This window comes from Perna viridis, chromosome 2 (genome assembly GCF_037379345.1).
Source record: "Perna viridis isolate PV_CMFRI_1.1 ecotype Kerala chromosome 2, ASM3737934v1, whole genome shotgun sequence".
Taxonomy (NCBI): domain Eukaryota; kingdom Metazoa; phylum Mollusca; class Bivalvia; order Mytilida; family Mytilidae; genus Perna; species Perna viridis.
In genome coordinates, this window is record NC_142446.1 from 44632706 (window position 1) to 44646722 (window position 14017).

The 14017-nt window shown below is 32.3% G+C and overlaps 1 protein-coding gene across 3 annotated transcripts; it reads right to left on the reverse strand.

Annotated features, from left to right (window-relative positions):
• Positions 1 to 2337: 2337 nt before the first annotated feature.
• Positions 2338 to 12512, reverse strand: LOC148625277 (uncharacterized). 3 transcript variants are annotated; one of them, XM_088568739.1, is made up of 4 exons: positions 12211 to 12512; positions 8187 to 8292; positions 6892 to 7051; positions 2338 to 4735 (listed from the first exon to the last, which is right to left on the reverse strand). In XM_088568739.1, the coding sequence occupies exons 2-4, from the start codon at positions 8256 to 8258 to the stop codon at positions 3465 to 3467; spliced, it is 1503 nt and encodes a 500-aa protein (XP_088424865.1). In that variant the 5' UTR covers positions 8259 to 8292; positions 12211 to 12512; the 3' UTR covers positions 2338 to 3464. The 3 variants fall into 3 exon arrangements, with proteins under 3 accessions (XP_088424865.1, XP_088424867.1, XP_088424866.1); XM_088568741.1 differs by having other exon boundaries at positions 12259 to 12315; XM_088568740.1 differs by having other exon boundaries at positions 12201 to 12308.
• Positions 12513 to 14017: the final 1505 nt, after the last annotated feature.

Below are 14017 nucleotides of genomic sequence, written 5' to 3' on the forward strand. Positions count from 1 at the left end.
TTCGTTTCAACATGATCCCCGGAGGAGTATTTGATACTTATTATTAAGCATTGATTTTGGATAGAAGAAAATATTTTCAAACCTTAGCGTTTCTGTCTGTACGCCATTCATTAATTTAGTTGATTGTTGATAATTATGTTGGTTTATTCGTCAACTATCGTGACGTATACTTATTCTCGTGTCACCTCCAGCGTGAAAGTGGTATGGCGTTAGCGTCTTCAAGTTTTTATGTTATCTTTCAATTCAACTTCAGCTTTTGTACAACTCAACACGCATGTCAATTAAGTATAACTCAAATATCTTAAAACATGGAGTTTATATTACTATTATATAGTCCCTTCTTAAAACAACAAAATAAAGCATGTATATGTTGGAACGGCAAAACCGTTAAAGCGGTCTATAGCAATGTAAAAACGTTAAAAATATCCCTAGGAAAACATTTGTTCTATAAATAAGTCAGATGTCGAAACAAAAAAAAAAAAGATGCCGCGTTGCCCTGAAATTGACTAGATTTGTATTTCGGGGAATTCTCAGTCGTACTAATTAATAAACACAGATTTAAGAAAAAAACTATGAAGCCCAAGCTTACCTTTGTGTTGTTATAGGAAATAATACTTTACATTTAACTGACCTTTAATCGATTACAGATATACAAGTACTTAGTAGAAATGATGACATCATTTATCCAAACTTTTGAAAAATCTAAATCCCAATATCATTCCAAAGTTGTTTGAAAGTTCTATAAATCATTAACCGTTCAAGTTTTGGATAAAAAGGGTTAATGGTTTTACATCAGCATAAAAGAAAGCATAACAGAAATAGATGCAAGCAAGAGCACAACCCAACAAGACACTTTTTGTTGAGAATATTGACGGTGTACGGTGGTAAATTTAGGACACATTTTTTTCCTCAATAAAATATCTAGAGTACATGACATCGTCTTATACAGATATGACTTGTTCAGAAACATCAATTGAAAAGAACAGTAGTGGGCATTAAAGCAAATAATATTCGCTTCGACTTTGAAAAGGAATCCTAGATTTTTCCGCCATAAATACATGTCAGACACAATCATTTCGATAATTGCATTGGAGGATCTAGACTTAGAAATTATACCCCCCCCCCATCTTTATAAAGCCACATACCATATTTAAAATCAATCCGTCCCGCAGGAATCGAAATTTTTAAGACTAAAATTGTCTCTATCATTCTATATAATGAATAAAAACTTCACTGAGTACAGCATGATTCGACCGCAGCATGTTGAATCCTTCATATGGGACATACGCGGATGCATGGATTTCAAAATTGGACCAAAAATATTTTTTTAAACGCAATCTAATTTAAACTAGCTCTTGTAATTTATCCACTACGTTCCAGCATTCAAGAGGGGATGAAGTGGATGAAAGTACAAGAGCTAGTTTTAGATTGTTTTAAGCGTGGCCCAATTACTCAAATACAGAGATAAAAAAAGCCTATTCTGTGAAAAAAACTCTTCCAACAAAATTTCGAAAAGAACATTTAAAAACATCTTTCAATTGTAATGATTATTCCTATCCCCACTTTAAGCCCTTATTTCCAAGTCCCTGTGAACAATGTGTTAAAATAAAAAAAAAGATCGAATATGTTTTACTTAAGTTATCGAAAATATACCAAACGAAAGTAAAAAAAGACAACGTATGTCCAACATCCATCCATTCAACCGGAGGCAAGATAATTGTGACCTATTTCACGCGGAGGGCAAAGGTTAATTCCAACATACCACCTACCATCCACTCGTCGAGTGGAGATATGAAAGTTTAAAAAAATATTCCAGCGTTTTCTAGTTGAAGACTAGTACATGCCCGTCACTTAATCTTCCAATTAATTTTTAAAATCGTTAAAATTGCTCAGGAGTAGGGCGGATCCTGGGGTCAGAACACTTTCCTTTTCTTTAAAAATGATGCCAATTTTGTAAAACATTTGGACGAAAATGCGCAAAATTAGCCTGGAACCCTCTTTATAAATTTCTGGACCTGCCACTTCTTAAAGTAGCTACAAAATAATCTACCATGAGTCCTGGAGCTTGTATGTAGATGGAATTACATGCTGTAAGAGAACATGTATATTACCGCCAACAGATATTAGGATATTTACAATTCATGTTTGTAAAATACTTTAATCCATTGGTTTTCCAGAAGCTTTTAAACATTGGGTGTTAGAACAAGGCCTGGGCTGTGTACTGCCTGATGTTTAACGGAAGTGCAATGACAGGCGTCATTGATAAGTTTTATAAGCCAGACTGATTGAGTGAACAACATCCTAATTTGTTCCCTTTGAAGGAATAATTTCAAAGTGTATACAGATAACATTTTACTTCAAACAAATACAAATAATCAATAGACCACTGAAGATCAAACAATACTAATTATTATAATGGGATTCAAGAGCTTCCTGAGAAAGAAAACATCCTAACATTTTCTGTTCTATTTCTGCAATATTTATTTCACATCATATTCTAGTTGGACCTTTATAAAATCAAAAACCATCAATATTAAAACTATCACATTCATGTAACTTCTGGAACCCTCAGTTCAAAGGTCAGACAAGAAACTGAAACATTTCCAAGGTTGATAAATTCATTACATATACATTTGTAGTAAAAATGAATAAATACATGTGTTTGTGTATAAAACTGTACAAATATTGTTCTCTCATTTATATCCATTTGTTGTTTTTTATTGCACTGGCACCAGAGGGAGACTAAAAATCATGATTATTTTTTTACTAAAACCAGTTTTTATAAAATCATTTCAATACCTCTGTGTACATTTAAACAAATACATGTGGAATATCAATGTTCTTGGTGTAAAAGAAAACTATTTTGATTTTCATGGCATATATCACTGATTACTTTAGTATTTATACTTGCTATGAGCTGAAACAGATTTCTTCATACATTTGTGTACTTTAAATAATTTAAAATCAATTAATGTTATCTTTCAAAATAAATTTTCTTTTTGGTACATTATGAAAGGTCAAATTGATCAACAATCAATTCCGTTAGTGTAAACAATTGTAAGGGAGATAACTTTGATTCTATATTTAAGCTAGAACCAGTCCATATAAAATTCAGACACTGCCTATGGTAGAGGTGAATCATGGTGTAGAAAAACCCAACAAACAATGCTTTTTCTGTCAACAAATGCTATAATTTGTTTCTGTATTAAAATCTGTATTTCTGAGAAAACCATGCATTTAAAACCCACTAAAAGCAACCAAATCAAACCAAATCAGGAATGACAACCTGTATACAGTGTCAATTTCATACACAACCTATAAAATTTATATCTCCAAAGTGCAACTACCTAATAACAAAAAATAAGACTGGCTATGTGGTCTTTCAATGTTTCCGAATTATAAATAAAAATGGATTTGGTGGGTTTTTGACAAGCATGAATCACCTCCAGACTGACACTTAGGCATCACATATCTATTTGTGAATCAAGAGAAAAATTTTCCAGCTCCCTGTTAGCCTCTTGGGTACTTATAAGATTATGTTGTCTATCACTTCTACTATTCATGTAACTGATATCAAATTCCAAGCTAAACTCTGAGCTAAATTTCCCTGAGTTTGTAAGGGACTCTCCAGCATTGGATGAATGCCTTGAATGGTTACTTAATGGTTCCAGTGTATCAGGAGTTGATTGTTTCAGTTTAACATGTGATGCTGTTATGGTTGGAATTTCATCTGATAAGTTTTCTAAGCTGTCCAAGTCACTACTGAGATCTAACTTAGTTACTGGCCATTTCACCTTTAATTCAAGTTCAGACATAAAATCTGAACCATTTAGAATACAGTCTACTGGTTTCGTTGAGTAGATTTTTCTGTGAGTGTTGTCTTTTGACACAAAGTCTAAGTCAACATTACTAATCTGCATCTCTTCTGATTCATGAGAAGAATTGTCTTCTTCAACATATGTAGAATGTAACTGAAAATTTTGTGCTGATATCTTTTGATCATTTTTCGAGGAGATAACTTTTAGGTCTGTTTCTACATCATTTACTATCAGTGATTCTTCAATGTCTACTCTTTTCCTGTTCGTAATCTCAGAGTCCAATTCAACTTCAGTGTCAATGGTATAAATTTCCCTATGTGGCAAAGTAATACCTTTGGAAAAACTTTCAGTACCTGAAGTTTTTATTGTTGGTAGTTGCATTAGTTCATTTTCTTTATAGAGATTGTCCATAGAGTTCATACGTGAAGTAGAATGGATAGTCTTATTGGATTTCCCAATTATTTCTTTACCTATTAATGATATATTGCTTTGTTCATGAAAGTCACTACTTTCTGAAGTATCCAGAAAGAAATCTGTGTTGTAATCTTCATTCCTTGGATGTGCAACACTAGTTGTCAAGTTTTCCTCCTTAGAACTTAATTGTATAGTTGAAACATATTCTTTTTCATTGATTTCTTCATCATTAATAACTTGATCCAGAATAGCCCTGGTTTTCAGAAGTTTTCTTTTTTGAAAACCTGGAGAATACTTCTTACTCAGGGTAGGTAACTCTTCTTCATTGTGACCTGTGGTCAATTGATCTCCCGCTCCATCAATTGAATGTTGTCCTTCATGGGGAAGAAATAGATTTTCATCAATGTCACCATCACATCCCATCCTATAGGTTGGACATATCAGAACAGGAAAATCTTCTGAACTGTCTACCTGTTTATTTCCACCATTATCTTCTTTTTCTTCTAAAATGGTTTGAAAAAAAAAACATTATTAAAACATGAACAATTTTCAGAGATATCTATGACAAGGTGTTGACGACTAATTTAATCACATGGGCAATCTTTTTTATTCATTTTACAAAGACTCAAGTAAATGGAAAGAAAATAATAAATATAATAGTAGCAGGCTTTATTTCTGACAAACTTATCAAATTTAACTTCTTAAGACCCATAGACACAAAACAAATCAGGTCTGTTCTTGGATTACTAAAACCTATATGTATATTTGTAAATCACTTGAATTAATCAAAGCTGAAATAAAACAAATATCTAAACTATTTACAATACCAGAGCTCTGAGGACCAATAATCGCTCATCTGGTTTATTATATGCCTTTCAAGGGCAATATCTGTCACAAGGAGTCATCCTACAACTTCTGCCAAAGGACATTTGTAAGCCTTATCTTATCATTTCATCATCTGAAAGTTTTTTCTACATATTATCGTTTTCAATAACACATCATTTTTCTGCTTCACAAGGGCAATTACTGTGACATCCAACAACTTTGACCCAATGGAGATTTTTGTAAACCTTATTGTAAGAATCATTTCATCAATTGAAAATGTTTTTCTATCTACTATGAAAAATACTTTCAAGATATGGACTACAAACTGCACAAAATACCATTTTTAGCTTTTCAAGGACATAAACTCTCACAAGGAGTTGTCCAACAACTTTGCGAAATTTACAATGAATGGGACATTGGTGAAAGACAATGGATATATAAGTGAAAGAGTTTTCAAGTGACTTTTATAATTGTACACTTAATCTTCTATTTCTTCACAGAAAATAGCTTACATTGTTAAAAATGTATCTTCTAATATCACTCACGTTTCTTTAGTCGCCATCTTGTCGCATTACTCGACTTGATCAAACCTGATCAGGGGAGGGCTATCGAGTTAACTCGAGAGTTGATAAAAAAGACTAACTCAGGTATTTTGATTGCAACTAGAGTAACCCGAGTTGGACAAATTGAAGTAGGCCCAAGATATTGGCTACAAACTTCAAAAATGACCATTTTTCGTCTCACAAGGAATTGTCCTACAACTTTGAGCCAACAAAGACTTTTGTAGAAGGAGAGTTGCCTCCATATTTCTCGATCCATCAGTTTTTGAAATATACCTTGAAATACCAGTATGTAGCATTACCCTAGTATTCTAAAAATAGACATGGCAGCCATTTTTGTTAACGAATAAAAATTCTAGACCCAAATTTTGTGCAGGATATCCTAAGAAACATTCAATCCATCTTTCATTAAAGTCTATTTGGTTGTTTCAGCGACAAAGATGTTTGAAGAAAAGTGTACAGATAATGTTGAGGATGAAGACAATGGGCACCAAGTGATAGCAACATCTAAGCTGGTCGTTTGGGCCAGGTGAGCTTATAAAAGGGAAGTTTAATTCTCTGATATATAGTTTATAGTTAATACACATACTGAAAAAGCTTTATTGTTCGTGCGGTACCAATTTTTAGTGGTTTTCATAGGTAAGGTAAACCACAAAAATTTGGTTCAAAATGATAAGGAAATTTCCAATTAATTTTAATGATAAAGTCGTCAAATCAACCAATTCAGGAATCTATAAATTGATATTTTTTTTTCACTCAACTTGATTTCAGTATATTTGAGCCTTAATAAAGGCAATATTTTACAACATAATGTGGATTCTGAAGGGAATTTTCACTATTAAAAAAATTGAAATATAAAATGTCTTATCAGTTTATATAAGAAACACATCACTGACATTATTTCATATTTCCAAAAGAAAATTGCGGATCACAACAAACTTTTTTTGTTGAGTTGTAATATTAAAAAATCTAAAATTACAATTACAATTCTTTAGAACGTTTTCCAGCCAATGATCTCCCCTTGAAAGAGTCTGTTTATGATTACTGTTTGTAATTTTACCATACAAATTTTTATTTTGGAATTCCTTTTACTAATTTAGATTATTTAAATAAATTATTTTAACACTTTTAATTAATAGAAAATATATACATGTCATAATGTACATATGTATGTCTGTATAATTTTGCAAGATGGCAGAAAAGAATAGATACATTTTGTATAATCTACCTTAAACAAAATAAAAGTGAAGAGATTCTTTTTTTTTTTAACTTACCTAATTCTTTCCTGTTGTAGAAGTTAGATAATTTACTTTGTTTGGTGTGTGTTTTCAGTTCTTTTGGAGGTGGGCTATTCTGGACCAGGAGAATGTTGCCTATGCTCCGCAGCGGTCTGGAAAAACTTGCTCTTTTAATGGAAGATGGAGTTTTTACAACCTAAAATACAATACTTTAGTGAGTATAGAGGGGAATAAATTTTTTGATATTAATTAGTAATACATATACAGCATCACTACTTTAAAAAAGTCTTCCATTCTCTTACATTGATATCTGTTACAATGTACCACCCTTATAGAAGATAGAATAACCAAAATATGATCATGAGTGCAGGGAATTTGTTCTTTGCACAAGTAAAATCCTTAAGTATTCTTAGCACAACCATATTTTGGTTATTCACTATAACCAATTAATCATCCTACTTATACAGATTTTAGTTTAATGGTATTTTAAAATGAATTAAAAATTTTGTAATCAGCAGACTGATATTTCAAATTATTAGTGACATCAAATAAAGTTATAAAATGACAAGATAAAAGTGTAACATTTTGGCAGGAGACATTATGGAAGCGAAATTACAGCATTTTTTTCAAATGTGAGTTACTGACATTGTACGTACACAGAAAATTCAATAACTCACTGACTGTCACTGCCATCAATATATATATAATAAGCATTAATAATCTTCCTAAATTCATTCTCATCATGTTTGTAATTTCAATTTATATTACAATTTATTCAAGAAAGGACTAATTTTCAGTTGTTTTTTTAGTTAAAAGAAAGTTTGGCCATTACCAATGTATAATCTGTGAGCTTAGGATTATACATTATTTAAGTACGACAGCCAAATTTCTCCTGCTTCTTTTAAAAGATCTTATGACATATATTTTTTTGCTATTGCCAGTTTCTTTCTACCTACATGTATATTATATCATGGTTTTTAAGACAGAAGTCACAACAGCAAAATTATCATTTTCAACCTTTCAAAATCAATCACTCTTAAAAAGAGTAATCACAGGAAGCAAGATTCTAGCAGTAAAACAGTTGTTGTACAAAACTGCTTCCAAAATACAGAAGGGAAGTCACATATTTTTTCTTGATTTTGAAACACAAATTTAAATTCATAAATAACCACCCTGTATCAAAAATAGCGATTATGGCCATCCTCTAGGATACTTGTGACCATATCTGGTAACAATTTACTTAATCGTTTCAGAAAAAATTGTACCAGTTAAGATCAAAACTATCTATAAATCTTGTGATGCTATAAAAGAAAACCAAATAATGTTTGTACCTTTTTCTTTCTTCTGGTTGATAACCATTCATCACATTTTTCTACTAAGTGAACTTGCTTGTGCTTCCCCATTTGACAAGTATTTTTTATTTTACATCATCTGAAACTAAAAACAAAAGGCACATATTTTTTTGTAAGTCAGTCAAGGCCCAGAAAAAAATATGTCTGTTTAAAGTTACATTGGATGAAAAAAATAGAGAAGGTACACATGTACACTACTGTCTACAGTGGAGATTATGTCGGTTGTGACACCATTTCAAATATGTCTACAGTTTACTCCTTCTGCCGACTTGTGCAGGTCCGGGTGTCAAAAGAATAGGCCTGCAGCAGCACTAAGCTTGTCGTAAAAGGCGACTAAATAGTGCCCCGAACCTTAGCCAGGGGCTAAGGTGCTCTGCCCACAGAACAACTGGGTTGTGTGCCCCAGGTGTTGGAATGGGGTACCCCTGGTGTGTTACATGCTGGGGATGTCAGGCTATAAAACGGAAAACCTGACCGCAAACCATAGAGGTGCACCATGTTGGGAAAGACGCCACGTTCCTCGCACGTTTAAGAAACCTACTGTGGTATTCTCCCGGAGTAGGAACCAGAGGGAGCCACAGGAGGCTAAATAGCCTGACCCTACCCACCTCTCCCCATTTTAGTGGCAATCAAAATTTCTCGACTCCATTATCCTTGTGTCCCTTCCCATTTTTCATTTCATTATTATTTCATGTTCATTTTATCATCCACTTTATGTTCATCGCCTGAACATAGCTGAAATATTGCTGCTCGGGCGTTAAACTGCAACAAACAGACAAACAAACAAACAATACTCCTTCTGCCTTCATGTCTAAATATTTTACATGATTCTTTAATTTTAATAACATTTTAGTCATATACAGAAAAAATACCCAAAAGTATTGAAATAATGGAATTTTATCTTAGTTTTTACTTTGATGGAGACAAGGTGGAGTCATCATGGAAGAAAATAGGGACTCCACTAAAAAGAGTGCAGAAATAAATATTTAGATAGATGGTAGTGTAGGTATATAGTCATTTTAAAAAAAAAAAAATTTATATAGACCTTCATGGGAGGATTTCTTGACTAAAATAGTGCTCAACTTAAATGATAATGTAGTAGCATAAAAAATACTAATAAAATGTTTTAGGATAGGCAGAAAAAATAGGGTTGGTAGGGTAACCTTACAGAGAACTTTTTTCTTGGCCTAAAGTAACTACAGCAATCAATTTTATCATCCCTTTCGTCAAAAAACAAAAAACAAAAAAAAACCCTCAATTGTGTGGTCTTTCTTATCTCAAATGTATTCTGAAGTTCCTTCGACAATCTTTTTTTTTTAGTTTCCTTAACACCACAACAATTATCTTTAATTCATTGAATTCACTCGTAAAATAAGGAAAAGATTGGATTGATTGATTGTGGTTTTATGTCATTGATATGGCAGATATTTCATGCACTTCAGAATGAGAATGTTTCATCAATATACAATGTAAAACGCCCTGCTTTACACCAACACTCTGAACCTGAAATGGTTGATTTTTTATGCCATTGCCGTCCTTTTATAACTACATGTACTATGTATTGTATCGGAGATGGGTCCGATTACTTTAAGTGTAATTGATTAAATTACAATTACATTGTTAAATGTATGATTATATTAAATTAATGATTACATTGGCAAGTAATCATGATTACATCTGATTACAATGAATTGCAAATAACTATGAATTAATTGAAAGGTCTGGAACATTTTATTTATGTTATTTGTATTTTTCATAAGGCCTTAAATACAATAATTGTATTGCTCACAGAAACAACAGACATCAGGTAGACATGTCACCCCACTGGGACACACAATTCTGAGCCTGAGCTATCCATTCACCCCTCCATTGCCTATATGTTGCATCCTTAGGGGAGAAGCAGTGATTGCCAATTTTCAAGTTTTTGGTATGACAATGGAGTGAATTTGACAGTAATAATATAGACTTTGGATGAACATGCTACCATGTGACTACTGTGTTAGGGGGTGGAGTAGCCTGATTCCAATACAGATGAATTAACAAGACGACCAAAGGATTTATTGAACCAATCAACTCTTATTCCACTTCATCATGTATACAAACTTCTGTTTCTTTGCTGTTAATGTTTTTTGGTAGAAAAAATGTGTTCTTTAGACTCAACACACAAATAGGAGAGTTCACTACTGTCATTTATGATGTCATATTCACTACATTTTTTTTGTAATTTGCATATCATTAAGGATCAAAGTTGGCAAATGAATGACTACAGTGTGTAAATAATCAATTTCATGATTACAATTCCAATTTTCAAAATTTTATAAAGGGCATCGCATGCGAGGCTAGATATACATCCAGCCAACCTGAATAGGTATCAGATAAGTCTGCAGAAATTTTCAAAGTGAATCCAAGTGAAAGTAGCCTTTGATTTAAAATAAAAATACGCAGTTCATAAACAAAGAAAAAATTATCAGAAATTGTCTACAGTATCTTGATCCTGTACGGTTATTATTTTTTTTTAAATGGACAATTGTTTTACCTCTCCTATCCCACTTCTTTCACCCATTTTTCAGTGACTTAACATTAACAAATGCAAAAAAAATGCATTAGTGCAATGCTCGGTTGTAGGCTATGCCTTACTCATATTAACTTTAGTATTTTATATCCAATTTTGATTCTAAAAAATTTCTAAAATGTTTCATATACAATGTAGATAGAATGATTCATATTTTGTATGTGAACTTATAACTATTTGAAAAATGAACTTGTAGTGATGTTTATATGTAAATCTCTACAATTTGTATCTTCATACAAAATTATTATTAAAATTTTATGCTCAAATATACCGGTAGTCTTATTACTGAATATTCATTTTAAAAATTCCATGGATAAAAAGAGTTTATTTAAAGTTCAGGAAACCAAAAATAATTTTTCAAATCTTAAAAAATGAAAAAGTTATGACAATTCAAAGTTGATGCATCATGCTACTTTTAAAATGGATTTTTTTCCCAATTTATGAGCCAATACCAAATCACAGGTACATGTATGTAAGTGATGACAATTCACAAAGAACTCTCCTATTGTCTTGACTTTTCAATTGTATTTTATTAGGAAAATTAAAACATGAAGTGACAGGTATGTATGGTATGTCTAGCCTTGTGATTGCCATGATCTAATGATGTTACAATAGGAGATTATTTAATTTAATTTTCTGTGCTGGAGTACTATTTGTATGCTATATATGTCTACGAACACCACAGGCACATTTTTAATTTTTCTAGTCCAATTTTGAAAGGGTCCATTTTTGTTTTTGTCCGAATTATCCTGTCACCCCATTGCCAACTCAATGGATTTTTTGACAACCAAAACCATATCACAGGTACATGTCAATGATGACATCACAAGGAACTCTTATTATCTACCTACATGTACACAATTGCATGAGACTAATCTCTTTTGGGATTCGGCATTGGAGATATTTTTTGTTTTGCCCACCATCGAAAAAACAAAAAATATCTCCAGCGCCGAATCCGAAAAGGGATTAGCATAAGACATGTCACAAAGTCATATAACATAGTTTTCCTATCCTCTTTCATCTACCCCGGACTTGATTTTTTATGAGCAACTTGGTGGGAGTTCCTAGAAAAGCAGAGGACTCTTACCCTCCTGGCACACCTGGTCCATGCTCCCAGTTTATAGTGCATTAGTGGAGTCGAGTTGCTCATTTGCTTTTGTTACTTTGTATGTATGATTTTAGTTACTTTATATTCTTTGTTGTGTATGTCTGTTTTCTATGTCTGGTCTTTGTCTCTGGATTACATTGTTTTGGTTACCACTATATTATATTATAGCCTATAATCCACCGTGGTTCCCTTGATGACTCTTTGTAAGGACTAAGGTGCAATAGGATGTTTCAAATACCACAAAAGCCATCATGCATCATGGACAAAACAAAGTGAAACCTAGTATCAGAACTAGAGCGCGATTATATGTCACCTGCACTCACTGTTTTTTTTTTTTTTTTTTAATTTTTTTTTTTGGTAATTTTGTTTACATTGCGTCTTTTGAAATTCGAGCTATTTTTGAAGGGTATTACAGTATAGGGGAGAGAAACTCATCACAAAGGGTGTGGAGGATTTTCGGGGTATTTAGTTATACCATTTCTGAAACGGACCTTTTTACTTTTGTACTTTAATATGGGGTAGGCATTGCCTAAATCAGCGAGCACCGTGAGCTTTACCATACGTGTACCATCAGTGCGAGACTCGTAAAAATAATAAAGGACACTACATAGAGCGGGGGGGAGGGGGGGTCAACCCGGATGAAATTTTTTGCTTCACAAGGGGAATATTTTTATTTATATTTAAGCTGCAAGCAAAATTAATATTTCTATTTGAAAATCTGTCTTAATAAGCATCAAGGGGCCTTATTATTTTCCTTTTAAAATAAACTCTGTATTTTTTTAAAAAGACTAATTTTTTTAGGTTTGCTTTCAAATAAGTCTCATGATTACACAAAGATTTATCTTACAGGGTCTATCAATTAATACTTGCCGTGTCTAACATAGTCATTGACCGGGCTAAAATTCATTCATAAATATATAGTTAACTTCTATATTTATTCAGACTTAAAACTTTATCATAAATATGTCCACAGTATGGCGATTTTAATCCAAAGTTTATCTTCCTCCGCACATTACCTGAAACACAGAAAATTAGTTTAATCAATAAAGAGTAAGAAATTCATTTAATTCAAAGAATTATTTCAACGATCTGATACGTCAGAAGCTGCAGTCTGCATCATGAATATCAGTCCAAATAAGATATTCAGCTATCCATTAATCATTGTGTACTCATCTAGTTCAACTAATTGGGTTTATTAACAATATCTTTAAATTCAATGTGAACATATCAAATGGTATTATGCAATATTTTAATATGCAAAATTATCAGTAGTGCTACATGATTTGACACTTAAAACATTTTGCTGAAAATAAAAAAATATATTATCCATATAAATGTGAATAATGTAAATATAACATCATGATTTTTACATCAATTGTTCAAAGTAATTCACTAATGACCACTAAGACAGACAACTCTGTCTAAGCTGAATGCATTAAATTGCCACATAAACAAAGGGGTATAATTTATAAACAAACAAAAATATATTTACTGATGGTTTTAAAACGACCACATTTAGTTGTAACACATTTCTATACAGCTAAGAAACCATAGATATTGCCACGAAAGTGAAATTATACGAAGATACTCAATGTTATTCCTAAATTTCTTTTCCGACAAAATTTGTCGTTGGAACTCTCCCTTACTCCCCATTATAACCAAAATTTCAACCATTGATTTCGGTAATATATTTCATTGTACAGCTATAAAAAATAGTTAGTTAAAATTTGTAGGCATATATAAACATCCTTTTTCAAAATGAGCCTGATATATGCATGGAATTCACACTTTTATTTCATTATTTTACACCTAATTGATCGATCTGCCATCTTGGTATCCTGGGTTGCATAATCCTGCATTTCCACAATTCAGTCAGAATTATCAAAAGCACTATGAAACATTTGTATACACGTAAATCAAAGTGCATTGATTACTCAGGTGATTTCCTTAGGGAGCGACTACAAATTGAATCCGGATAACTGACTATATCTCTTCCGCTTTGATAGACCTTATAACTTATAGACATTTGGAATCGAAACTACTGACAAACGTTATGATTTCGACTTAGATTTCCAATTGTAAACTTCCAATTTCTTAGTGACAATCTACCAACATCTCCAACATATGGAG